This window comes from Hippopotamus amphibius, chromosome 8 (assembly GCF_030028045.1).
Source record: "Hippopotamus amphibius kiboko isolate mHipAmp2 chromosome 8, mHipAmp2.hap2, whole genome shotgun sequence".
Classification (NCBI taxonomy): domain Eukaryota; kingdom Metazoa; phylum Chordata; class Mammalia; order Artiodactyla; family Hippopotamidae; genus Hippopotamus; species Hippopotamus amphibius.
The window spans coordinates 61472587-61500252 of record NC_080193.1 but is presented as its reverse complement, the minus strand read 5'-3'; the positions used below and the strand labels follow the sequence as shown (position 1 = coordinate 61500252).

At 36.3% G+C, this 27666-nt stretch overlaps 1 protein-coding gene across 21 annotated transcripts in view; it reads left to right on the top strand.

The window, feature by feature from the left end:
* Positions 1 to 27666, top strand: part of GTDC1 (glycosyltransferase like domain containing 1) — a 375875-nt gene that overhangs the window by 156831 nt on the left and 191378 nt on the right. For all 21 annotated transcript variants that reach the window (XM_057744701.1, XM_057744700.1, XM_057744680.1 and 18 more), the window contains 2 exons: positions 7097 to 7264; positions 11250 to 11423. In XM_057744701.1, the coding sequence (XP_057600684.1) occupies positions 7097 to 7264; positions 11250 to 11423 (342 nt within the window). The remainder of the gene's footprint in view (positions 1 to 7096; positions 7265 to 11249; positions 11424 to 27666) is intronic.

The window sequence follows — 27666 nt, the reverse complement described above, 5'->3', positions numbered from 1 at the left end:
CCTCTGACGCAATAGGGCTTAGTGCCTCTGCCTTCATTCACAATCAGTGTTGCACTTTTTGGTGACATTTCTTGTGCAAGACAGAGCTGTTTCTTATCTTTTTTATTGTTATTTAATGTTTTCTCTACTTGTGGCTTGTTTTGCCAGTTATATTGTCAGCTCTTTTGGAACAGAGTTGATACATTTCTTAGCTTCTCAAGTCAAGAGATGACAATATTTTGTTTTGTTGACTTATTGATAGATGGTCTAAAACAGATATATCTGTAAATGGTCTGAGTGGCTCATATAACCGTATGTCTTACAAGAATACTCTTAACGGATGCTAATCCCCAAATACATAAAAAAGTTTGTGTACTTAGTAAAAATTTCAGTTTATTATCACTTTTTTCCAATACTAAGCTCATCCTCACTTCCTGGTAATTCCTTTCTTGTTGCAAATATAGTTACCAAGTGTCTTTTATAGATTAGATACTATGTCAGATACCAAGAATTAAAACACTTGAGAGGTTGCCAGAATAATTTAAGAGATACCTGAATTTAAGTGGCACCAGTAGCTAGGAGAGTGCTACAGGTATTATGTAATTTGTCTTCTGAAGCATCCCTAAGGCAGGTCCGTGTGCTGATGACTGTGGAGTGGATAGATGTTAAGAAACCAGTTGGAGGTACTGCTCAGTGGCAGGTGCTGCCTACAGACTTCAATTCCCTGCCTTCTGGACAAGTGTTCTTTACATTGTGCTCTCTTAGCCATCATGATAAGCACAGGAAAGGAACATTACATGGTGGAAAAAAACCCAAAACTGACATTAATTGATGCTACATCATGGGACAGCTTTTGGGAAACTGGACATTCTATTAACCTGTAAATTAGAGCCCTCCCCCCCCCCCCCCAGAACTGAGGAAATGAAGTGATTCCATTTCTTTCTCCTTTAAATATGACTTCCATCTTGTATTTTTAATTGTTTTAACAAATGGAAACATTTGGTTATGCACATTCTTCAAGGTTTTTGAGAATCCATAGCATTTAAATGTGCAATAGAAATGTTCTAATTAAGATGAAGTAGCTGACAACTAAAGCATAGTTAAAATGAATTTTGTATATCAATACTTAATGAATATTAGAACTCAGTTATCTTTCCACACAGGTTTTTATAAATTTAAAAAATATATTTAAGCCAAAGTCTTTTGAAATGTTTGGGAATAATTTGCATGTATGCACGTAGGTATCTTTGAGCTCCTGTTACATTGACACACTCTCAGCACACTTTGGAAGTGAGACATTGGAGGAAAGCCTAGCGCTCCTCTTTTTCACTTCTCACATCCAGGCCATCAGCAAACCCAGTCAGACCGCTTCTCAGCACCATCAACGCTATCATCTGAGTCCAAGCCACCGTCATTTCTTTTCTCTTCCTTACTGTTCTCCCTTCTTCCAAAATGATTCCTTACAGTCTGTTTTCCATACAGCAGTCAGAGTAAAGTTCTCTGACATCAAAAAGTAATAAAACAGCTCATGAAATACATAAACAGATGTAATAGAAATACAAGAGATTATTCAAGAAAAATTTTAAACTTTATGGATATGTGAATCTAAAAATCATGTTCTGGTCGATGAAATTATGACACATCACATCATGAAATCTGTTAAAATATGTTTTAGAAATAATTTTTAGCATAGTAAAATGTAAACTATTAAAAGCAAAGAAATAAAATTGCAATAATTTATACATATTACAAAGTGAAAGAATAAAGGTAAATTCACCCAATATGCATTTATTATTTTGTCATTTCCCTTCTTAAAATCCTTCATTCTCTTCCCATTGCTCTTACCATAAAATTCAAAATTACTTTCATGTCTCGCAAAGACCCATAGACGTTCTCAGCATCTTCTCTGGCAACTCGTTGAACAGATTGCTCCAGCTTCCTTTGTCCTTGTTCAGTTCTGCAACCTGCCAGTTTTCTTCTTGCCTTAGGTACTTTGTTTTCCATTTTAGGTGCATCGTTTGGCCTAGTACCTCACAAACAATAGATGCTTAATGTATACTGACTAAAGAGGCACCAGAATGCAAATAGTGGCCATCTCTTTTGGGGTGGTTGTGCATGATAGTAATTTATATTTTTTGTACTTAAAACATTTTCTGTAATGAACATGTATTTTCTAATTATCAGAAGGGAAAAATAATAGCATTCTGGCATTCTAGAATTGGAGACCCTAGTAGGTGAGATTCAGCAAGTCAGAAGGAACTTAGAAATTAGATTATCACAAGTAGTACAGTGTAGTACAATGTAGTACAATGGTCTGCAGAAGGAATCCATTCAGTGAGGAATTGCATTAGGTGGGATGGGTGGAGTGTTGGTCTAATGGAAGCTGCTCCACCTAGAGTTGTGCTTTCGCATTACTTTATGGCTATTTAAATTAAACTTAAATTAAATTTAAAATTTAGTTCCTCAGTTACACTAGCTACATTGCAAGTGCTTGACAGTCATATGTAGCTAGTCATTGCTATATTGGACAGTACAGATATAGAACATTTTCATCATTGCAGAAAATATTATATTGCAGAAAGTAGAAGATCTAGAATCCTGGGAGTAGATATCAGGGAACAGGAACTCAAGATAGGCAACAAAAGAATGAAGAAAGACTTTGATAGTGAGGTTGGGCAACGTGAATCTAGATGAGGAGTTTAGCTATTGAGCAAAGTGACACAGCTAGAAGATGGCATTTACTCGTCTGTCAAAGGCTTGCTGAAGCCCTGCAAGGAATTATTTAAATATAAATAAGAACCCCAGTTGATATCTGTGTTAAATTGTGTTCTGTATCCCCTTATGTGATAAATGGTTTCAGAAGGTGGGGGCTATTGAAAAGACTTCATGGGGCAATAGCGAGAGAACTAGTCCATGAAGGATTTTCTCCTAGGTTGCATATGGCAAGGTGATTGGAATATTGAATGCCTGTCCTTTGTTTCTCATTTCACTGCCCCTTCATACCATTTGAGGTATAAAAGTATGCATTTTGATTAGAGTAGTCACACTCCTATAGTGCTTATGTATATTTTAACATCTCATCTGACATATTAAGAAAATAGGATAAAAAGCAAACAACTAGTGTATTCAAACTGAATCAGAGAAAAATAAAATCTTGAATTTTGTTGTGTTGAATAATTTTGGATTCCTTAAGCAAACATGACTCAGATTGTAGGTATAATGTGCACTGAAAATACTTGTGTATGGATACAACCCCAAATACCTAGAACGGCATTCACGAGCTTGCAACACAGAGCCGTTTTGGTTAGACGATTATAATAGCAGCTTACTTATACTTTTGGTGAGATGGTAAGCTAATGATGTAGCCGTTAATTTGAATTTAGCAGACATTTTAAATATAGGTTTCTCTTACAGAGACAAAAGTTGCAATTTAAAGCTCTTTGGTGGTCTAAAAACAGCTTAATTCTGTAGTAGCATGGTAATAAGTACTAATCCAGCTTATACAGTGATTGTAGTATGTCATGTTTGTGAAAGATTGCCCAACTGCTTTCTCTGGGTTTTATGTTAATTTAAAAATATTAAACATAAAACCTTATAACATCTTCATGCTGAGATAAACTGTTCAATTTAACTTGTGCTCAAGCAGCAGCTGTCAGGAATTATGTTGTTCCTCCGTGGTTTTTGCTATCACCTTGTGCCCTTTCCTGCCAGAGACACAGTGTGGGATGATAAAGCTCACCTTGTTAGGATTTATTGCTTAAATAATACCTGAGGCAAGATGAACATTGGGAGCCTAGGGATTCGCTGCTGATTGAGTGATGTCATTCATTGTGTTATTATACACTTTTTTAAAATTGATGGACGAGGACAAAGTAAAAATTGCCTATGAATTTTACCTGCATTTCTTTTGTGGGTGTCTTCACTTCTTTTTCCGTGTCGAACTGAATATTTGAGGAGTTGCTTATTGTCCAGTTCAACTTCCATTTTACAAGCAAAAAAGCAAAGAGAAATGTTTTACTAATGTTGGAGATGATTCCCACAATTTAGAAGTAGTGAGGGCTATTTCAAGATGAGTTATAAAAATAAAAAGAGTTTCCTGTTAGTGACTGAACAAACTGAAGGGGAAGTGTTGGTGTGGGCAGTCCCAAATGGCTAATGTTATCAAAATCATTGCCGTTTTACTTCTGAATGTATTGCATTCTTTCATTTGAGAGCTTTGATTTGGAAAGCTCAATTTTAGATTTGGATTCCTTGACTGTGGATCAGCTGGTAGGTAGGGTGAGGAGAGGCGGTGTATGGTAGGAGGAGAGTGAAGGGCTTGCTTTAGATAAACATTTGCTGAGGATAGTTCTCATAGAGGAAATGAACAATTGGATTATGACTAGAAATACATATATGATGGGTTTATTGTTTATGGAATGTAGCATATTTTTCCCTTCTCCTTACTGCCATTTAATGCATATCCTCCCAAATTTGTAGTTTTATAAATGCATAACTTAAAAGTTTGCAAGACCAAATCAGTGGGTTACAATATATCGTTTATTTAGATTAATCAAATGTTAACATTTTGCACATTTATTTCTGTGAATATTTGAATATTTGTTATTAGTGGCCTTTTGACCAAACCATTTAAGAATTAGTTGCAGACATCATGACACGTCACATGTAAATAATTCAACATGTCTCCTAAGAATGAGGATATTCTCCTACATAATTGTAGTAAAATCACCACACTTCAAGACTGATAAAAGTGTACAATTTTATATTCAGCCCATATTCAGAGTTTCTCTATTGTCCTTATATCTTTTATAGCTGTTTTTTTCCCCATTCAGTATCCCATCAAGGATCACACATTGCATTTTGTTTGGGGGGTCTTTATTTCCCTTTATTCTACATTTTTTTTTCTTTTATGACGTTGACATTTTTGGAGGTCCAGCCCATTTATTTTGCAGAATATTTGTCTGGCTGTTTCCTCGTGACCAAATTCAGATCAAGCATTTTTATTGGTGATCTCTGCCTTTCTCAGTGTATCACATTGGGAAATATGTGATATCCCATTGACCCATTATTGTTCATATTAAGTTTGATCGCTTGGGAAAGTTGATGTCTACCAAAATTCTCCATTATAAGGGTACCATGTTTTATAATTAATAAATAGATGAAAGCTGCAGTTAATGAATTTTTCTTCCTTGTGTGTGAAAAACATAGAGTTTGCTCAGGTCTTAATGATTAACAATGAGTACATTGTTTGTAGTAGTGTGTATGTTGGGGGTGGGGAGTGGGGATAGAGGGAGGGGGGAGTATTACTCAATAACTTGATCCACAAGTCACCATCCGTTTTTTTTTTTTAAGGAAAATATTGATTGATTGAGATTAAATTTTATTTTTCTCTCTACTAAAGACCAGATTTGTAGATACGCAAAGATCTTCATATTTCAGAATTTTCAATCTAAATTTTAGAAAAGCTTCTACTTGGTAGTGATGGTGGAGGAAATATTTTTGGACAAAATAGAGGACATTTTCTGAACATAAATTTTCTATTTGCTTTAGTTGAGTACAAATAGACAATTAAAAAATGTATCTCCGTGATAAGATTTTTTACTTTGAAGCAATAAACCATAACATTAATACAGCAATGTGAGTTTAGAGAGGTCGCTGCTTTTTGGTCTTATGTGCCTTTTTTAGCCCATGAAGAAGACACTTGAATTCCTCTTTATGATATATGCACTTATTATGTAATCGTTCTTCTTATGTGAAAGGATAGTGCTGCAGATCATATAAACACCTGAAGTTAGCCATTTGGCTTGTCAGCAAGGGAGAATTTATAGTAGTTGTAATCATGGTAATAACAAGGATGCTATTTGGTATTTATTAAGTACAGTAAAAAGCGTTTGCAATGTAAGTGGTCCACAACAAATTCATATCTGTGGTGTAATGAACAGTACTTCAGGCTTAGAAGACCAGGAGTCTCTGCTTTGCCACTTTCTACCAGTGTGATTCTAGGAAAAACTCTTAACCTTCTTGAACCTCATTTTTTTAGAATGGGAATTAAAGCTGTAAGGGTCAAATGATGCTATATTATGTTATAAAGGTGGCATTCTATCAAAATTGTGCCATCTAAATGTCCTCAGCTGCTCAGGGACTGTAATTTGTCCCTCTTTTGTGTCCACACGTGTTAGCCACCTCATTAGTGAAATATTTCCAGGTTGTCCCAGACAGTTGTCTGTTTGTTCCTCTAATACTTTGTTCATGTTACTATTATAAGCAGCATTCATTCTGTAGGCTGTCCTGTTCATCTTTTCTATTCTTCCTGGCTTGACCCTGGTACATAGTAGGCATTTATAACAAATGTTTGTGGAATGAATGAGTAAATAGGCACTATATCATTTATAAACCTGGATAGGTAGACTTTCAGTTTCCTTTTTTCCCCCAAAGACAAGGAACTGGGCTTTCTTCATTTTTTAAATTTATGTTTTATGTAAAGGACATTACAGAGTGTACATCTGGTGCCATTAGCAGTCCAGTAACCGAGAAGAAAATATTAAAAAAAAACACATACACACAAATATTGCAGAATATTTAAAAGGGGGTCAGTGAGAAAACATGCCAAGAGAAAAAGCCCTCGCTAGATAAGCCTATTGCATAAATCAAAAGGGTTTATGTCATAACACGAACATGTGCCATTCTTGCTCGTATATCGAATTTCAGTAGTTGGTTGCATAAAGAAGTAAAGTGTAATGAAACTGGCAAGCAAAGTATTCCCCAGTCAGTCTTATCTTTGTTCCATTTGTCCTTCAGATACAGCTTTTCTTGCCTTTTTCAATAAAATCCTTCCAGCTTTTTTTTTTCCTTGCTTTTTTTTTTTTTTTTTTTTTTGCCTCTCTCAGTAACTGAGCTGAGAAGACCAATGAGATTCAGGGCTTTTATAGTTCTTAGCAGCTGCTTTTTAAGAGATCAAAATGTAGAATGCTGCTACATGGTATTAAGGCTTAACTCTTGATGTGTCCCTATGGGGGATATGTTTTCCTTGGGGTAGGATGAGGAAAGAGGAAAGAAGGCAAAGGATGCCCACTTCAAGTACGCTCAGGATGGTAACCCTAATTTCCTTGTTTCCTAGGAGCCTCTTCACAAGCTCAGTGCTTAACCTGACTGAACTGGCTGCCCTTCGGCCTGACCTTGGGAAATTGAAAAAGATTCTGTACTTCCATGAGAACCAATTGGTATATCCTGTCAAGAAATGTCAGGAGAGGGATTTCCAATATGGATACAACCAAATTCTCTCATGGTAGGTATAGATTGTATCATTATGTTTAGTTCTTCGCCATCTTTTTCCTCATAGTTAGCTTTTAAATCTGGAGACCTCCTGTACACTTATTTATTTATTTATTTATTTATTATTTTTTAAGAACTTTTATTGAGATACAGTTAACATACAATAAACTGCATATATTTAGAGCGTACAATTTGGTATCCCAATCTCCCAATTCATCCCCCCCCCAAAACTTATTTTAAAAATACCTTAAATTAGAAGCAAATGTTTAAACATACCTTCCATGGTAGGAATTACTTGTGCCTCTACAATATATACATATAAGAGGACAGCTAATCCTTTTATAAAATACGTATGTGTAACAATCTAATTATATGTTAAACTAATTATCTAACTGTATTTTCTACAGTTAGAAAAATAGAATTCAAAATAACATTCAAAATAGAATCAAAGGGATGACAGGGACCTTCTTTAGCCCCTGATCCATGATCTATTGTGTGAGACATACCTTTAGAAAAAGGCAGTTAGTCAACTTTTCTTTACCAGCTACTTTAAATGTATCCGGCTAAAATCAAAATAGAAATTTGCAGGGGAGAAAACAAAAATTAAAGCATAATGGAGCAAGGGGTTTTTGTCCTTTTTTTTTTTTCTTGTTGTTTGTAAGAGAAAACTATAGAAAATGAATCTTTAGGAGGTTTTGGGGTTTTTTTTTTTTTTCCCCTCATTGAGTCTTCTGAAACTGCATAGCCTTAAAATACCATGACATTTCAAAGGTGATGGTCCTTCTCTACTGTTACTTCAACAAAGTGTATCTCCTGAAGCTTAGTTAATGAAAGAAGTTAATAACAACTCTGAAACAGCTTTGCTATTGGATCCCATCCACATAACTGCAGCACTCAAATGAAGTCAGTTTGGCAGTGATTGGGTTCAGTTTACTCACCTTTTTTAATAGTTATAAGCAACTGGGATTGATGATGTGTTTAAACAGACTCCGAGCTCTTTTTGCAACTATATTCCATAGTTTCATTGACATAGAAAAACAGCTAGATAGTAATGCTTCTGTGTTTTGAGCATTTTGTAAATGTTTTCCTGCAATCATTTTTACAAGCTGCTTCAATTGTGAAGTAGCAGTGCTATCAAAATAGAGAGGAGCTGCTTCACGTCAAATGTCTCATAAAAAAAGCAACCATTTTAAAATTTCATAATAAAATTAAAATACTTTATTTTATATTGAAACAGAGAGGGAAAATATGTTTTAAAAACAGAAATAAAATCATCTTGTGCTTTATCAATATGAAAACATTTGTAATATTCTTTTGGTTTCTTGAATTAGCATCATTCTTTTCCTCAGATAGTATGTGTTTATTACCCCTGAGAAATAACTGGGGAAAAAAATTGTCTATTTTTCCCTTTATGGATGGCTTTAAAGTTAATGGAAGTTACACCCACTCATATCAGAGAGGAAATGCCTAAAAAAGGATATTTCTGTAAACTATCTTGGATCTTTAATTAGGCATAGACTGTGTTTTTAAGAATATAAGTAGTTGGGTGCATACCGTTTGAAGGCAGATAGCTAAAAAAATTTTTAGCTCACTGCCCCTCATCTCTCTGTTGCAGAAAAGATTGTTTTTGCTCAAAGAGAATGAGACTATAAAAGCTTATACATGATTTTTCAGCATTGCTTTTCTCAAGAGGGTAAACTGGTAGACGGGCTTGGAGAGAAAGAAGTGGACTTGATCATTGGTGGGACTCTTAATGAGAAAAAAAATGATTTGCAGTCGTCCAAAGGAAAAATGAGAGTGTCAGAAAGCAATCCAGTTAAGATTCTCTTTGAAAAGTATGACTCCAGCTTCCTCAAATGTTTCTTTAGTTTTCTTGCTGACTTCTGCTTTTGTTGGCACTGTCAGATTTCTTTCTTGACCATGTGGCAGTTAAGGACTTCAGAGATGACTGACATAAGCACTCACCTTAAATAGAGGTTTCACTAACCCTCTGACTGATGAACACATGTTGTAACTATATATTATGACCTGTGGGTCGCTATTACAATATGTGACATATGGTGAAAACAGACTAGCTGTAAAACATCCTTCAACTTTTGGTATATTATTATATTGGCTTCCTTATTGCTTGGTGTAGTGTCAGCACTTCTGTGACATTCTCTTGTATTATCCATGTTGTAATCACCACTAAACCCAAATTTGCACCAGGTTGCAACTAAAAATTAATAGTTGTATGGAAAAACAATTTTGCAGGGGTGGGGGCAAATAGGGGTGACAGGTCAACATTCCTTTTGTTGGTTTTTCATTCCGCTATGTATTGATAATAGGACCTTTGACTGTCTCAGTAAATGTGAATTAAACTAAACTGAGGATTTGCTGTGGTATTCCTGCTCCGTAAGCTCTGTTTATTCATTTATGTTTTGCAGTCTTGTGGGCTTATGTGTCTTCTTTTCAGTTTTCTTGATGTCCTTCTCAGGGTGAAATGAAACTAACTGCTTTTTCTATTTGATCTTGTATACCTTCTTATTAAAGCATTCATATACATTTTATTGAGATCCAGTGACATTGAGACACTGAATCATTGCTTAAAGCAAAGAGAGCTATTTTAAAAAGCAAAACAATGACTTATTAAAATGTTTTTTTGACTCAAAAAGGGAACGTAGTACATATTCCTGTTTATCAAGTTCACGCATGGTTATCATTTGTGTTTATTGGTTTCCAAGAAAATGTTACAGGCAAATTTGGAAATTACTAACATATTTATGACACATAAACTTCGTTTCTACATTTCCTTCTAACTGTGTATTTTAGATTATTTTTAATAAGAAAATACTAAGGAGAGAATCACAGCCTTCGCATCAAAAGCAACATCCAACATTATATTTATTTTGTTTAATTCTGAAGCTCCATGGTGTTGTGGCCTTTATAACATATTATATAATCAGCAGGACCTATGGATTTCTGGATCCATTTTCACCCGTTTGTTCTATTTCTCTGACTACCCCAAATCTAATGTAATAGTAAAATAAGTTATTTGTTGAGTTCCCATATAAGCCTTCCTTATAGTCTCAGAACTTTAAACAACCTAATAGTTGGGCTTTCTAGGTGGCACAGTGGGTAAGAATCCACCTGCCAATGCAGGGGACATGGGTTTGATCCCTGCTCCAGGAAGATCCCACATGCTGCGCAGCAACAAAGCCCGTGCGCCACAACTATTGAGCCTGCGCTTTAGACCCCATGAGCCATGACTGTTGAACCCATGTGCTGCAACTACTGAAACCCACGCGCCTAGAGCCCATGCTCTGCAACAAGAGAAGCCATGGCAATGAGGAGTCCACGCCCCACAATGAAGAGTAGTCCCCACTCACCGCAACTAAAAGAAAGCCCGCACACAGCAAAAAAGACCCAACACAGCCAATAAAATAAATAAATAAACTTTTAAAAAAAGTTTAAAAAAATATTTATTAAAAAAAAAAACCAAAAACCTAACAGTTGCTTGAAGCAAGGGTTAAAATGAGAAATAGGCTTTAACCACATGTTATGAAGGGATGCTCTAGTATGGCGTAGCTCTATCTGGATCCCTCTCCTTAAAGGCAGTGAAAAGTATGGCAAGTGTTCTGTTCTTAGCATTTTGGTATAAAATGAAGTATATCAAACCCAACATGTGTAGTTGGGCCATGAAGAAAATGGTCCTACTGTACTTGTTGATAATATAGAAAGTTCCTGGCATTGCGGAAAAATATACTTTGGTTTGAAGCCTCATAGAATTCCATTAAATCACTTCATTCCTCTCTGATCCCAGCAATCTAACTTCCCTTGATATAATGGTAATGAAACTACCTTATCTATTAGTGTCATTTTGGTAAATACTGGTGGGAAGTGCAGAGTTTTTTGCAAACCCAGGGTGCAGTATAAACTCTGATTAATAAAGAAGCCTTAGGCTTATGAAAGTAACTGAGTGTGGGCTCACCACATGCATTTATCCTTTCCCTTTGTAGCCTGGTGGCTGATGTGGTGGTATTCAACTCGATTTTTAATATGGAGTCATTTCTCACTTCCATTGGAAAATTCATGAAGCTGATTCCTGATCACAGACCCAAGGATCTGGAAAGCATCATCAGACCCAAGTGCCAAGTTATTTACTTTCCCATCAGGTTTCCTGATGTGAGCAGGTCAGTATGTTTGACCCCGTTTTCAATACTGTGTCATAAATTATTCCCCAAATGTATAAAAGTCGGTGATATTCTTGCCAATTTTAACTTTTCAGGATAAGCATGGTTAATTAGAGAATCGAGTTCTATTTCACCAGGCTGTGATTTACAAAGATTTTAAATAATCATGCGTCCAACGTATCACTGAATGGTTAATTCCGATATTGAGTTCTTCCTTTCTTTTTTTGCATTTATTTGTTTGCCAAAGCAAGGGGCTTTGGCTTTTAACACTTACTGTTTTGTTTCTTTATTTGTTGTTTTGCTACAGAAGTCATTGTCAAGCGTATGTCTCAACCTTTGCGTTCAGCTTATGCCCATTGGTTTATATGTATAATAGTAACTTCTAAGTAAATCAACGTGAAATTTTACTGCTTAGATTACTTTCATTTCCCGTGCTATTTTTTCTCTCTATTTTTTTCCTTCTTCCATTTTTTAAATTATTTATATTATCATAGTAACGAGTTAGGTCTTCTATATTGGGTTGCAGATGCACTTGATTACCATTTCTTTTTTTCAGTCCCTAAGGTTATTTTTTTATTCCCCTTGTCGCTGGGCCCACCCTGAATTAGCAATGGATGATGTGGCTCAACGGGAACATTCTAGAATTCCTTTTCACTTTTGATTAAACCTAGCAAAATTGTTTTTACTACCACCAGGAATATTTCTCCCTTGTGACTGGAACGTTTACTTCGGTGGGATTCACACTAGCTGGGGATGCTGCTGTTTTGTAACTGACTGTGTCCTTAAAGAGTTCAGGGACAGCTGTTTCTTCTCCATGCTTGACATGAAGGCAGGAAACAATTTAATGTCCACACATGCTATGCAGAAGGTCAGCCTTAGTCTCTATGTTCTGGACTTGCTAAGTTCACCCAGATTCTGCTGTGGGGACACCCACTCTTCCACACCCCTCATGCTGATTTGAGTGTCTTACTAGTTAGCATTGCACTGAAGAAAAATCCACCTAATACCAAATCAGGTTAATGAGTCATAAAAGTTAAGTTCGACCACCTTACCCAGTCCTTTCTTTACGGAGTTCAGAAAATGGAAGCCCAGGGAAGCAGACTGGCTTGCACCCAGACTGCTCATTATTGTCAGTGACTGGATTAAAATTTAGACTCTATGACTTTTGATTCAGTTTTCTGTTTACTATCTAATCTTCTTGTCACTATAGTTCATGTGTCAAAAATATGTAATGATTTATTTGCAGTTTTGAAAACTATAGAAGTAACTGAAACTAAGATCACAACTGATTTTTAGGTAAATATATATGCATATGTACATGTGTACATAATGTATATTTGTAATATACAGTTTTCATATGTGTGATGAGAGAATTTCAACTTCTGAAGGATACGATTGTTATACTTTAGATCTGTAATTAGCTAGAACACAGCTTATACTTTAGATCACATTTTTAAAATATGAACCTTATTTTTTGACACACTTTTAAAATATAAACCTTATTTTTTGACATGCTTTTAAGTTTTTCATATAATAATACATGGTCAAAATGTACATCTTTAACTGACTAGGTGGTTATAGCACATCTTAATTATTACTGCTATAGAATTCCAAATAAATAATATGTTTTAAAATTCATTTGCATCTGATATAGTCCTACAACATCCTATGTTTAATACACCTGTGGCAATTGAATAGTTTATTAATTTGGACTGTATTACCATAAATAAATCTAGCTAAATGGAAGAAGGTTAAGAAATATTGTGGCCAAGATAACATTCATAAGCAAAGTCTTAGCCCAGAGTGTTATTTGAATTATTTTCAAATGGTAATTTGCTTTATCCAACCCAAACTCATATAGTGTAAGTGATTATTTGCATGAATGACAACCATTCTAATGCCTGCAGTCTTAAAAAAGTATTATTTTGTTGAGATGTTGAAAAATATTTAGTAATTCCAAAGGCAAAATAACTAAGGTGATTAAAAATAAAACAACTTTTGAATGCTTCTGTCTTTCTCTCTATATAAATATTACTTGGTCATAGCAGAAATTAATTTAAAAATAAAGAACATATACTTAAATTGTTAATATACTGTGCTATAGTAATATATAATCTAAGGGCTATTAATCAGGGAAGGGAAAAAGCTACATTTCAGCAAAATATATGAGGATTTATAAAGTTGATCATTGTTAGAGCGTGTCTGTCACACAGAAATTCAATACTGAGCTTGCAGTATTTGCTGTTACCTATTGCCTTCCTTACTGTTACACTGCCTCATTCTCAAAGACCAGAAAAATAGTAGCAAGAAAGAATATTCAGTTGAAAATATTTCATTGTACTTATTAAAACATTTTGAGACGGGAAAGCTCTTAAATACTTTGGTTAGGCATGCACATATTTGAGTCTTGACCACCGCTTACTAGCTCTGTGACCTGTGCAAGTGTAATGACCCTCAGCTTTGGTTCTTTAATGGTTATGATTATATTTACTTTATCACCTCATAGGCATGATGTAGCGATTAAATGAAATAATGCCTGTCAAATGCCCAGCCTAGTGCCTGGAACATAGCAGAACCTTAATAAAGCTTAGTTCATCTTATTAACTCCTTCATCCCTATTGTTTTATAACCTAGCATATTTATTGCTACCTGAATATAAAGGACTATCTCCCCCTTTGCCCTCTTTAACACATGAAAGTAGTGAAAGTACTTTGCCAAAGGGACAGCCTAATATAAATAAAGACATATATAAAATATATAAAAATCCTTTATATATTCTTTTTATCACCCTGACTCAAGCAGCCTTTTGGCTTCACCAGAACCCACCATCCATTGATGGTAAGGAACCATCTCCTTTCTTTCATTCTTCTCCTGTCCTACTTTCCCTCCTTTTTAGTCCTAATTTCCCTCCTTCTTTCTCCAGTTTAACTCCCATCTTCTATCATCATACTTCCTTTCTTGTGTGTACTCTCACATCTTTTGCACCTTTTCTTTCGTAATTGGTTAGGAGAAAAACCTCGAATCATATGTCTTAGCCTGCTCTAAATTCATCACGCCCGAACCCCGATGGACCCTCTGAGCTGCATGGGGTCAGGTACCACACTTCTCCTGTTCTAGGCAACTAATCATGCATTTCCCTTTCTTTGTACGCTTTTAATGCTAAATCTTCTGTCTTCCTTCTCAGATCATGACTGAAAAAAAAAAATAGAAGCAATCAGACCTGAATTTCTATATGCTGCCACCATCACATCTACCTGATTATGTGCTTCTGGGTGCATATTTTTTATCTTCACACCTGTAATTATGGATGGACTGACCTTATTTCTGTCTAAGACCCTGTCTCCACTTCTTTGCTGCAGCCCATCCTTCTTGCATACCTAAAAATTACTTTTCTAGCATTTTTTTCCCTCTGATCTGCATCATCTGTTTTCCTCTTTTCTGGATGGTTCCTATTAGCATATAAAAAATGCTATTTGTTTTACATCTTAAAAATATTCTCTCTTGATTCCACTTCTTATTCTGATTCTGCTTCATTTCTTTCTTTCTCTTAGTAGCAAAACCTCTTCAAAGAGTTGTTTACACTTGTTTCCAATTTCATTCCCACAGTTCTCTCTTAAAGCTACTCCATTGAAACTGTTTTTGTCAAGGTCACTGACGACTTCCATGCCTCTAAATCCTGTGTGGTCAGTTCTTAGTTCTCATCTTGCATCACACATCAGCAGCATTGGACACACTGTGACACAGTCTTCAGTTGGCTTCTAGGACACAGGTGCTGCTTCTCAGGCGTGTTGCCAGTTTCTCATTAGGACCCTGATCTTTAGCTTTGGATTGGCCTTTCGCACTCTTGACACTTAAAGGGTTAGTGGAGGAAGAGCCCAGGATTGAAGTGAGAAGAAAAGATAAGAGTCAGGAGGTCATCAATGAGAGAATTATCCTGTGGAATAAAGGGAAGAGAGTTTTAAGGAGGTGATCGGTAGTGAAATCAGAGGATTGAGGGTAAATAAAGCGATGACTAAAATTATCCTTGAATTTGACAATGAAAGAGTCAGTGCTACCCCACCCTGCACTCTGTTAACTCACAAAAAAGTTTCATATGTTTTGCTGGTAGCCAGAGAAACAGGCTTCAAGTGCAGATGAGATCTCTTTTTCTTTATGTCTCTCTGTCTCCATCTCCCTCTCCCACACACATACACACACCCAGTACACAGAGTCTCTGCTCCTTATTTTAAAGATGAAGACACCAAGGCCCAGAGAAGTTAAGTGTCTTCTGGTTATCACACAGCTAAATATAGACAGAGCAGAAACCAGAACTCCTATCTCAGAATCTCCATCCAGTGCGCAGCCCACCACTTATTGTAAATGCAATTTCAGAGGTCTTGATTATCTGATTTTTCAGCTGACAGCAGATTAGCAGCATCAAATTGGGGGTGCGATAAAGGCAGGCTCACTGACAGCGGTAAAAAGTGACAGCTGACTGACAGCTTGACAACAAGGGAGGAGAGAGATAAAATATTTTAAAAAAATATATGAGAAGTGAAAAAGCATAGCAGCCTGGAGCCATTCTAGGGCAGGGCAGGCAACTCTGCACATTGATGAACCCCTGCAGACATTTCTCCATGATTGTACAACTTGTACATCAAACGGATGACTGTGATTTATTAAGAGAGATTAAATGGTGGCCAGTAAATTCTCTTTAAGAATATAGGGAAATTCATAACCCACTTTTGGCAGAAATTATAAATGACAGCAAATGAAGCTAAATGTCATGCCTTACTCTGGGATGTACATGAGCCATGTTCACCTAAAGGAAGATAATAAACATCTAAACCCTTTCATGCAGTTGTAATGTCTGTAAGCTTAGGTGACCAGGGAACATTTCAGTAAGATACCTTTTTGGATCTTTCTGACTGGAGCCTTTTCATGTACCAAATCTCCTTGTACTGCTAGGGTGTATATATTGGCTCCTTCAGAACTGAAGACATCCAAGCCTGCCGGATGATCGGTAGTCAACAAAACAGATTTTGTAATATTAATACCATGTCTTAATCCTTTTGGTCTGCTATAACAAAATACCATACATTGGGTGTCTAATAAGCAACAGAAATTTATTTCTCACAGTTCTGGAGACTGGGAAGTCCAAGGTCAAGGCTCTGGCAGATTTGAAGTCTGGTGAAGGCCTGCTTCCTGTTTCATAGATGGCTGTCTTCTGATTGTGTCCTCATATGGTACAAAGGGCAAGAGAACTCTCTGGGGTGTCTTTCATAAGGGCACTAATCCTATTCATAAGGGCTCCACCCTCATGACCTAATCACCTCCCAAAGGCCCTCCCCCGCCATCTCTTAAAAGCATTATATTGGGAGTCAGGATTTCAACATACTGTTTTTTTAAAAATTTTTATTGGAATAGAGTTTTTTTTTAAGAACTTTTATTGAGGTATAATTGACATACAATAAACTGCATGTATTTAAAGTGTACAATTTGATATTTTTTTTCTTATTAGTATCAACATATGACTTCTGAAGAAATACAGACATTCAGCTTGTAGCATACTGAAAAATAAATGTGATCTCAAGACTTAGTGGGATAAGACTCATGACTGGAATGTACTGCAGAGGAAGACTATTCTGTGTTAAAGGATATAGATTAGATTGAAAGTTAAGGAATTTTTACTGTGCATTTCAATAAGGCAAATTTCATGTGGAACTCTATGGTGCTGATTGTGTGTGATGGAGAGGAAAAAAAGGCACAGTTCTGCAGCTTACTGAGCTAGATAGATGTTGGCTAGAGGAAGCCAATATTTTACTACTCTAGAACATGTAACTGTCATAAAGGCAAAGACTAGTAGAACTAGGGAATTTTATATATCCAGACCTTTGCACAAGTCTCGATCTTACAGTGTCATCTTTAGAAGGTAGAGCTAACCATAACAGCTAACCTTCCTGAGTCTTATTTTAGCCCAGCATTATGCTAAGCATATTATACATATTTTAGCATTTTATTCTTTCAACAATTCTAAAAGATATTTTCCATTTCTTGTTGAAGAAACCCAGCCATACAAATGTAAGTAACTTTTTGCCTACACTCATACAGATAGTAAAGGTATAGGTAGAAATCAAACACATTTTTTACCCTATTTTAGAACCCAACCTCTTAAAAGTCTTTCTATACTGCCTGCCCTGAAAAGAGAGCTTTTTACACCCTGGTACTTGACTTTGACTAGTGAAGAACAAATGATTCATAAAAGAGAACTGATGGAAATGTTGAATGAAAGGGAACATGTCATGGTAGTGTTATGAAAGAAAGGACTCAACGTCTTAGAAAGCAGACTTTCAAAAGATTGAAGTTTGAAAAAGAGGACACCTGGAAAGGAATGAACAATTAAAAAACTATATATATATACATATATATATATATAGAGAGAGAGAGAGAGAGTGTCCTAATGGAGAACTGTCTGTGGAGCCAAAAGCCCTAGTGTGAATCCTGGCCCTGTCACTTTCTATCCAGTGAGCTCAGAATAGAACCCAAACCCAAGTCCAATTTACTCCTTATGAAAAAGAGATCATGCTTTTCTTGACTTGAGGAAGAGTGAAGAATTTTAAGAAAGAATTCTCAGAGTCAGATTGAAAATTTGCCTGAAGAAGCAGAATAGAAAGAATATGTAAAAGAAACAGCCATAGGCTCACACCATTATTCATGTATAAGAAGACTATTTTTTTTTTTTCAATTTCTAGGTATCTTGTCATTTACGCAGACTCTCTTCCCTTACAAGTTAGCTTATAGTATGACATCTGTCTTACAGGACAGCCCCGATCCATTGTATTAGATGTTAAGGATGGAGTTGACTACATCTGCACAGCATTAGATTTCTTCCACCTGTCTCCTCTGTAGGATGTGGTACTGAGGGCATATCTGTGATTTTTATGTAACTAGATTATCCCCATCCCCAACAAATTGCCCCACATAAGAATGGATTGTAGAAATACAGAGAATTACAAAGTAGCATCCCTTATCCTTGAAAAAGATCATGTCTTCCTAAGGAATTCCATTAGGGAGCTTCAAAGTGGATATCATCTGCTTCAAATAGCATTCAGTTAGATTAAAGGTGAAGAGAGATAAATACTCAGGCTATCAAGGCCTGATACTTGTATATATTTGTCATTTGCCTGCCTTCTCTGTCCCATTATATTGTGAAAAATGAGTTTAATTTTTTTATTATGGTTTCACATAATTAATGTAAAAAGATCAAACATATGTGTTTCCTGTGGCGACCTTAAAAAATCATTCATTTATTTTTTCATGAGGGAATGAATGGATACTGTATCCTTAGGGGTTGAAGTTTGGACTTCGAGCTAATTGAAGCATATGTACTCTGGGTTGAGAAATATGTGCTTATCTGGGTTTCAGGTCCAATTCAGTCAACCTCACTGTGATTATTAGGAAAAAATTTTGTATGTTTCTGTGATCATTTTATTATCTGCATATTCCTATTTTCCAAAATATTGGATTGTCAGAGTTACCATAGAGTAAACAAGATTTTACCTGTAAGTTTCCTCATTTCATAGATTTTTACTTCCTGGGAAGAAGGGTTATATGAAAAGCATCTCTGCTTGCCTCCTTCCTACATTTTTTACAGCAAAGGAGGGAGGAAAACAATGTAGATCATTTGGAGTAGTCTCATTTATTGAAACTTTAAGAATTTCTCTGCACATTTCTCTCCACCTTTTTCTGTGTAGCTAAAATGTGAAGCCAAACAGAGGTTTATGGACTTTGCCTATTTTAGAAACAAAAAAATGGAAAATTTTAAAAACAGTGTGAAAACTTTAAATGAAAACTCTCAGGCTGTGCAAACAAAGTCGAGGAGCCTAAGGGCTTTTTGAAGAATTCTTATTAAAGAAAACACTATTTTACATTGCAAAGCAGATGTGTCAGAAAACAACAGCAGATCTGTAATTTGAGAATTTGTGGATTGATAGGACAGAAGGCAGCCCCATGTCTCCCCACTGAAAACTTTCTGTTTTCTGTAGTCAGGGGTTCTGCTTTTGCGGGGGGCGGGGGGGGGGGGGTTTGCCAGAAAACACCTTAATCTTCTTACCACATGTGGTCATATTTCTCAGCTATTTAGAGAAAATATTAGTGTTAGATGTACTAGTACAACTACTGCTGTTGCTCTATGAAATAATGAAGTGGGTACTGTCTTCTTGAATATTAATCTAGATATGAAGTAGAAGAAGAAAAGTTTTGCTTTTATAAATTTAGACATATCTATATTTGCTAACAATTATTTTGGCTCTCCAAAATGAATGCACAAATGTGTTTCTTTTGAATGTCATTTAAAAAAATTTTTTATAGAATCAGTGTACTAAAAAAACTTTTGATAAGTCGCTCCAATGCTTAACACCACTCACTGTCAAGAAGTATCCTTTATATCTAATGCAAATCTTTCATGCTTCATTGTATTGTAACCATCTTCCTCTTACTCGCCTTAAGAGAAGAGAGTTTGGTTTCAGCATATATATATACCATCCCTCTGTTGGTCTGAAGTTACATAGAACAAACCTTTGCTTTTTCAAAATGTACTTTTTAATGAAATTATTATCCATGTTAATGCCTAATCGTAACAGATTTCTCCTCTCATCAACTTAGGTAATAACAGTAACCTCACCAAAAAAAGCACAGTGGATGACTTAGAGGGCTGGGATAGGGAGGGTGGGAAGGAGTTACAAGAGGGAAGGGATATGGGGATGTATGTATAAATACAGCTGATTCACTTTGTTGTATAGCAGAAACTGGCACAACAGTGTAAACCAATTATACTCCAATAAAGAGCTTAAAAAAAGCATTCTGAATTCAGCAGCAACAACAAAAGCCTATCTTTTTGTTATAGGATGATTTACTGCTGTTCTCCTCAAGTATAGAGAACATTTGACTTGATTTTACCTCAAAGATTTGATGCACATTTTTTTAGGTCCTTGTCCTGTCCTAAGAGATTTGGGAGGTCAGAAGCAAAGGTCACAGATCACAGGGTAGAGAAGTAACTAAAAATCCAAGAATATTCTCAGGGATTGCATCTACAACCCAAAGGGAATCATGGAGCAGGGCTGCTGCAAAATGGGGATGAATGTCATGCGACAAACTCAAACCACATTTGAGGGGAATTCAGTAAAAGTTCTACTTAGGCTCTCTTTCCCTCATCAAGCTCAAAGGGCATCACCAAGCTTCCCATAGCGTAATGAGCGATCATTAGTATAAAGCCATCAAGGCAAGAACGAGTTATGTTATATACTCTGTTTATTGCAGGAGGGCTATATGCAATGCATTATTGTTTAGAAAGATTCCAAGTAAATGACTTTGATGTTTAAAGGATCAAGCTTTGGTTATCTTCCTAAAAACCACTTATTCAAATCATTCCATTCTGGATAGTGCTGAATAAAAGATCAGAGTCAGCAGTATGGTGTCCTGGGATTCTAGTTTGGCTTATTACCATTTATTACCACTGTTCAGCCTGGAATAAATTACTTAACCTCCCAGAGCTTCAGTGTTACCATCTGTAAAATGGAAATTGAAATAGTACCTGCGTCTTAGGATTATTGTAAGGATTGAAATAATTGCTACCAAATGCTGACTGAGTTCGGTGCCTACAGCCTAATAAGTGTTACGTAAATGTTGGTGGTTTTGTTAGCTATTCTAATCATCACCATTGTGGTTTTCTGTTGACAAAATTTTTGACAGGCTTTCCCATTCAGTATGATTCCAAGCTTAAAAGTAAGGGGAGACAAAATTCTGAAAACCCTAGTAATTTTATAGAATACCTGAGAATCTAAAGTTTACTACTAATTCAATAAAGGTAGGGACTGTCTTATATCTTGTCAATGCACATGACAGCAGCCAAAGGCAATACTTCAGCCGTGTGAGTACGCAAGAGGGAAGGTCACATGAGCTGCTGTCCACATCTACCTGAAACCTACAAAACATATGCATTCCTTGTGGTGCTGGTGTGTGGAACGGTGAGTGGGTACAGAAGTCATTTTAGTTCAGTGTTCTTTTAAAGAATGTTGGAGGTGTTTCAGAAAACTTTCCATTAAAAAGTAAACAATTTGGAATGTGCCATTCAACAGTAAGCTACCAGAATAATCTCTCACCCAGAATGGCTTATTCCCTAAGAAATTTCAGATAAAAAAACTTTATTTTGTAGCACATTCTTTAAAAATGTGCTTCAAAGTACTTAGATGCAATAGAATATACTTAACAGTAGTTTAATTCATCGAGATTTTATTCATGCTGTTGTTCACCCATCATTTATTAAAAGCTTGCTATTTTCTTACCTCTGAAATGGGAATAATAATACACAGTCTGCAAACTAAAAGGGTTAATGAGCCTGGTAGTATATTACAGGCTCGAAAAACGGCAGATTATTACCATGAGATTGGTCATCTGTGAACAAACCTCACCTTGCAGTATGATCTAAAACTGGGCGGTTGAGAGAGACACACTTAGAGCCCCCAAGTCCAAACAATCTTACTGGGCACTTAGCTATGGGAAAATGTAATTGACTAGAAAAGACAGAGATGGCTTAACAAAAGAATGTGTTAACAGAAGGAATACAATCTGCATGAAATGTAGAATACATGGAAACACAAGACTGGAATCAGAAGAAAAGGAAAAGCGATGCTGAATCTAGAAGATGAGTCACGACAGAAGTACACCCGCTTGAAGAGCAGAGGAAATTCACCAGAATTTACCATGGCATCATTAAGATATCATCCCTACTAATGCAACTCCCTTTGCTTTAATTCCACAATCACCAAGCAATATTCTGTTTATTACTACATCCTTTGTAGTAACTTAATTCTAGAAACTGTAATCCTAAATGTCAGAAACAAGTATCTGGGTATTGAAAGGGCATATTCTCTAGAGATCAATAAATTATTGCTTCTAATAATTAAAAAAAAAAAGCTTGGGCTTCCTAGGTGGCACAGTGGTTGAGAATCTGCCTGCCAATGCAGGAGACACGGGTTCCATCCCTGCTCCAGGAAGATCCCACATGCCACGGAGCAACTAAGCCCGTGCGCCACAACTATTGAGCCTGCGCTTTAGAGCCCATGAGCCACAACTGTTGAGCCCATGTGCTGCAACTACTGAAGCCCATGCACCTAGAGCCCGTGCTCTTCAACAAGAGAAGCCATAGCAATGAGGAGCCTGCACACCATAACGAAGAGTAGCCCCCACTCACCACAACCAAAAAGAAAGCCCGTGCACAGCAAAAAAGACCCAACACAGCCAATAAAATAAATAAATTTATAAAAAAAAAAAAAAGCTTGTATGGTAAATATAAGGTGTTCTGGGATATCAGGATATATAAGACAAGGTCCTTAATTTAATTGTAAGAGCTTTGGAGAAATGATAGACATAGTCAGGTGACTCCAAGTATAAGGTAGAAAAAAACAGTGCTTTTTATGGCATTTGAGCCAGACATTGAAGACTGACTAAGCTTTGGTCATAATAATAACAGCATCATTTATCAAGTGCCTTTTCTGAGCATATGCTTTATGTATATTATTTCTAATCTTTACCAATCCCCCACAAGCTATTATGCTCATTTTGCAAGTGAGAAAAGTGAAGTTCAGAAGATTAAGCTTGCCTGAAATCGTATAGCTACCCAAACTGTCCAGCTCCAATATGCTGCTTCCATTAATGCCATGTTATTTCTTGCTGTGAGGGAAAGGGGGTAAGATAGAGTGAGTGTGAGTACGAGGGCACGTTATGAAGAGAGAGAGTAGCTGCAACCACATTTGTGGCAGTGAATGATCGTTGCACCTAGAAGAGAATAACTACCTTTGTCTTAATTGGGTGAAGAGGTGGTAAGACTAGAAGTGGGCATTAAGGCCAAGGAATTTGGATTTAGCCTATAATGATTTGGGAGCCATGGCTAGGTTATAAAATGGGGAGTTTGGTATTGACAAATGAATATCAATGGGGTAGGAAATAGGAAGCAGAGAAACAAGTTAAAAACTACTAGAATAGGTTATTGAAGATGAATTAGAGAAGTGGCTTACAGATGAAAAGGAAGAAATACACATAATTACACTGGTTGTAGACTTGGCAAGTTGGTGGGGCAACTTACTTGATAGAGGAGTGATCAGGGTTGATCTTGAAGTATTGAGCAAAGTGACTGGGAGGATATCCGTTCTGTTGGAATTGAGAAATAGATTTATCTAGAGATGCTGAATTCAGAGTGTTAAATGTTGCATTGGAGATGTCGGCAGGTCATTTAGATGGAGTTGACCAGCAGGAAGTATCCTCTCTTACCTCTGTGTCATCATTTAGAACCTTGTGTGATTTGTTACATTGACCTGCTTTTCTAGAAGTTTTGCTCTTTCCTTTGACATACTTGATACAGGTCAAGTTGTTTTTTTTTTTTTTTTTCCAAATAAGTCCAAGATATCTGTTTTTTCTTGTCATTTGTTACTGTCTTATGAAAATCAGGTGCAGAATTTGTAAACATCAGCTCTCCAGATCTCTTTCATTTCCGGATCAGCAGGAGTTTATTGACTTGGTTTTCCCTTTGTTTTCTCAGAGTTCAATAACTAAATCACTTTCAGTCCCATTGGACAGGGAATCCTAAATTCAAGTTCTATATGGTGATGCATGGCATAGTGCCTAAGAAAATTAACTTTGATGTCAGAGCTATGTCCTAGTACCACCTCTTCTGCTAACCAGTTGGTTGATGCTGAGAAAGTTGTTTGACCTCTCCCACGTCATTTATTTTCTCTCATCTGTAAAGGAGGGGAGGTACCAGCAGTCTCATTGGGTTGCTGTGAGAGTTAAATGAGGTACTGCATGTAAGGTGCTTGTGAAATGCTCGAGGCATAATGAGCCTTAAATAAATGGTAGTTGTTGTTATTGGCTTTAATTTGTGTGTCCTCACCATATCTTTAGTGCTTTCATTAACCTATATGTAATTTCTTTAATTTTCTGTGGAGCCAGAACTGTGCCCCCAATTGTAGTCCAGTATTGCTTCAATAATTTTAGCAACATCAGATGATGTTTGCTTGTCAACTTCCATTTTTTTTAAGCCAATGTTGCTTGCTCTAGTACTGACTTATCTTTACCATGCTGGACTGAGTACCAAAATTCTACTTAGAAATATTGCTAAATATATTATATCCAAGTAATATTTTATGCATATAGTCTTGTCATGTGTGCTGTGTGTCTTCTATACTTTTGACCTAATATGAGGTGAATCACAGACCTTTCTCACATCTAATAAGGTTTGTATTCTTACCTGCTACCTACAGAGGTGCTTCTGTGAGTGATTAGAAATTATAAGCTTTCCTTAAGTTCGGTTGTTTTTGTTCTTACTATATTTGGCTCAGTGTTACCTACAAATTTATTTTTATTAATAAGTGTTTCTATGAAACTAGATCTTAATTAAATAACTCACTTTTTGTTTTGGATGATTCCAATTTTGTGTATCATTACTATTAAAGATGGAACTGTAAAAAATTTAGCAAACAATAGTGAGAATTTAATATAGGAAATCTAGTTATAATTTTCTTTAATTAAAGGTAAACTCATTAGTTGCACAAATACTTACCTCTCTTTCAGTTTTGCCTATTGCTCTAAACTGAAAAATGTTGGTGCTGTTACTTAGGCACCACAAAATGAGAGTGGTAGAAGTTCTTTCCTTAATATTCTCCTTGGCCACACACTAAAATTCCTGTGTACATCTTAGTGGACCCCAAAAGAAATACCATTTTGCCACGTCTTCTTTCCTATATGATATGTTTTTGTGTACCCGTAGAAATACCTTCCTTCTTTGAAATTCAGTCTCCAGTCCAGTGCTTCCTGTTCCCATCAGCTAAGTCTAAGTTCATGGATATGGCTGGCAACTCTAAATTCATGTACATATAGAGAACTGATTTATCTTTTGGGACCACCTATCTCAGTCCAACCCAGTGTACATCTGCTCTGTTAAGCATCAGCTGATGTCCTGAGCAGACCAAGTGATTCTGTAGAGAGAAGAAGGGTCTATTCAAAGCTACCACATTTCATGTTATAATACCAAAACCCATTTTTGTAATACCAAATCTGAAAGTACTAGTTATAATTATTTTCCACTAATTGAAGAGGGAGCTTCTGTCTCAGGCTGTGAGAATGGGTTGAAAGGACATAGCAAGAGACAATGGGAAAGTAGAATATCCAGGATTAAGAGATGAATTCTGTTGAAAATAGAAGACACGGGAGAGAATGAACTGAAAAAAAATCATAGCTTTTAAGATTATTGGACTATTAATTGAAATGGAAAAATCAGAGAGAAATGTCAGCCACATTTCTATTGTGGACAAATTTGCTTTGTCTTCAGTTTTAGGCAGTTGATATTTTTATGAAAAAATAAAACTAGAACTTTCCAAAACTGGAAGAGTATCTAAGAAATAGAAACTTTAGAAATCTTCTAGTCCAATTCCTTCATTTAATAGTTGGGAATACTGCAGCAGAGAGGTTTTTACCCGAAGTTATAGCTAACAATGCAGTCACAATTTGCACAACAATTGAAAAAATTCGTGAGGTGGTTAGAAGTGTGTGATCAGGGTTGTTCGTTGTATTAGTAATAGTAGTAGGATAGGATTAATCATCATTGATAACATAGATCAATTTCATCAGGAATAAATGCTGTGCAGAAATTTCTTAGAAGAGCCTCAAACATTTCAGTTTTATAGAAACTTGTTGCTGTTTTCACTGAAAATATCTAGCTCTCTGATCTGTAACTCATTTTGAAATGAAAATGCATATGACTCAGCCAACTCTATTTGCTTATAACATATTTTGCTCTTCCAGTAAACATTGGGCTTCTCATATAAAACGTACTCTAGGAGTGAGGAATAGGAGTTTCCAGCTTTTAAAACACAGAACCTAAAAATGATTTCGATCATCTCTTTTTTCTGAAACTTGGTATCCCAAATTCTGAATAAACTGTTATTATATACAGCTATCAATTTTTTTATGCTTCTCTTTGTAAGTTTTGTGTAAATTCCTTATCCTGTATGATTAGACAATTTTCTATGCATTTGCTCCATGCCTCTCTCCAGATGATATTGAAAATGCCCATTGGTCAATGGTTTTGGCGGTATGCCTGTCCTGCCTCTTCCTTAGGGCTATCGGGTGAATCATCCTTTTATCTTTGATTCCTGTTTGGATAGCTGGTTGATGCTTCTTGGGGTGAGCTGATAGATTAGTTCAGAGGACACCACAGTGGGGGTTGGGAGTTGGGGAGGAGTCTTATGTATTAAAGGAGGACATGGTGCAGGGGGAAGAACATAAAGTTGTGAGTCACACCTGGGTGACCTTCAGTCTTGGCTCAGCCACTTTCTAGATGTGCAACTTGGTCAAATTATGTCACCCTTTCTGACCTTTAGTTTCCCTAACAGTAAATCATAGAGGTGAAATGAGGATTAAGTGAGAGAGAACATAGATGAGTGTTTTACCCAGAGCATGGCATATATTCTGTGTGCATCTCCCTGCCCTTCCCCTGTATAAAATCAGACTTATGACTCTTATACTTTATCCATTTTATTTGTTTTATTTTTATGTTTTTAAAGCTCTTTATTGGACTATAATTGCTTTACACTGTTGTACCATTTTTTTTTTTGCTGTACAACAAAGTGAATCAGCTGTATTTATACATATATCCCCATATCCCCTCCTTCCCCCAACTCCCTCCCACCCTCCCTATCATATCCCCCTAAGTCATTGCCCATCATCAAGTTGATCTCCCAGTGTTATGCAGCAGCTTCCCACTAGCTATTTTACATTTGGTAGTGTATATATGTCAATGCTGTTCTCTCACTTTGTCCCAGCTTCCCCTTTGCCCCCCACCCCATGTCCTCAAGTCTGTTCTCTACATCTGCATCTTTATTCTTGCCCTGTCACTGGGTTCATCTGTACCATTTTTTTAGATTCCATATATATGAGTTAGCATACGAGATTTGTTTTTCTGGCTTACTTCGCTCTGTATGACAGTCTCTAGGTCTATCCACCTCATTACATATAGCTCAATTTCATCCCTTTTTATGGCTGAGTAATACTCCATTGTATATATATGCTACATCTTCTTTATCCATTCATCTGTGGATGGGCATTTAGGTTGCTTCCATGTCCTGGCTATTGTAAATAGTGCTGCAATGAGCATTGTGTATGCATTTTAATTGCCACTCACAGGCATCTGAATTGACCTCTTTATGTTGCT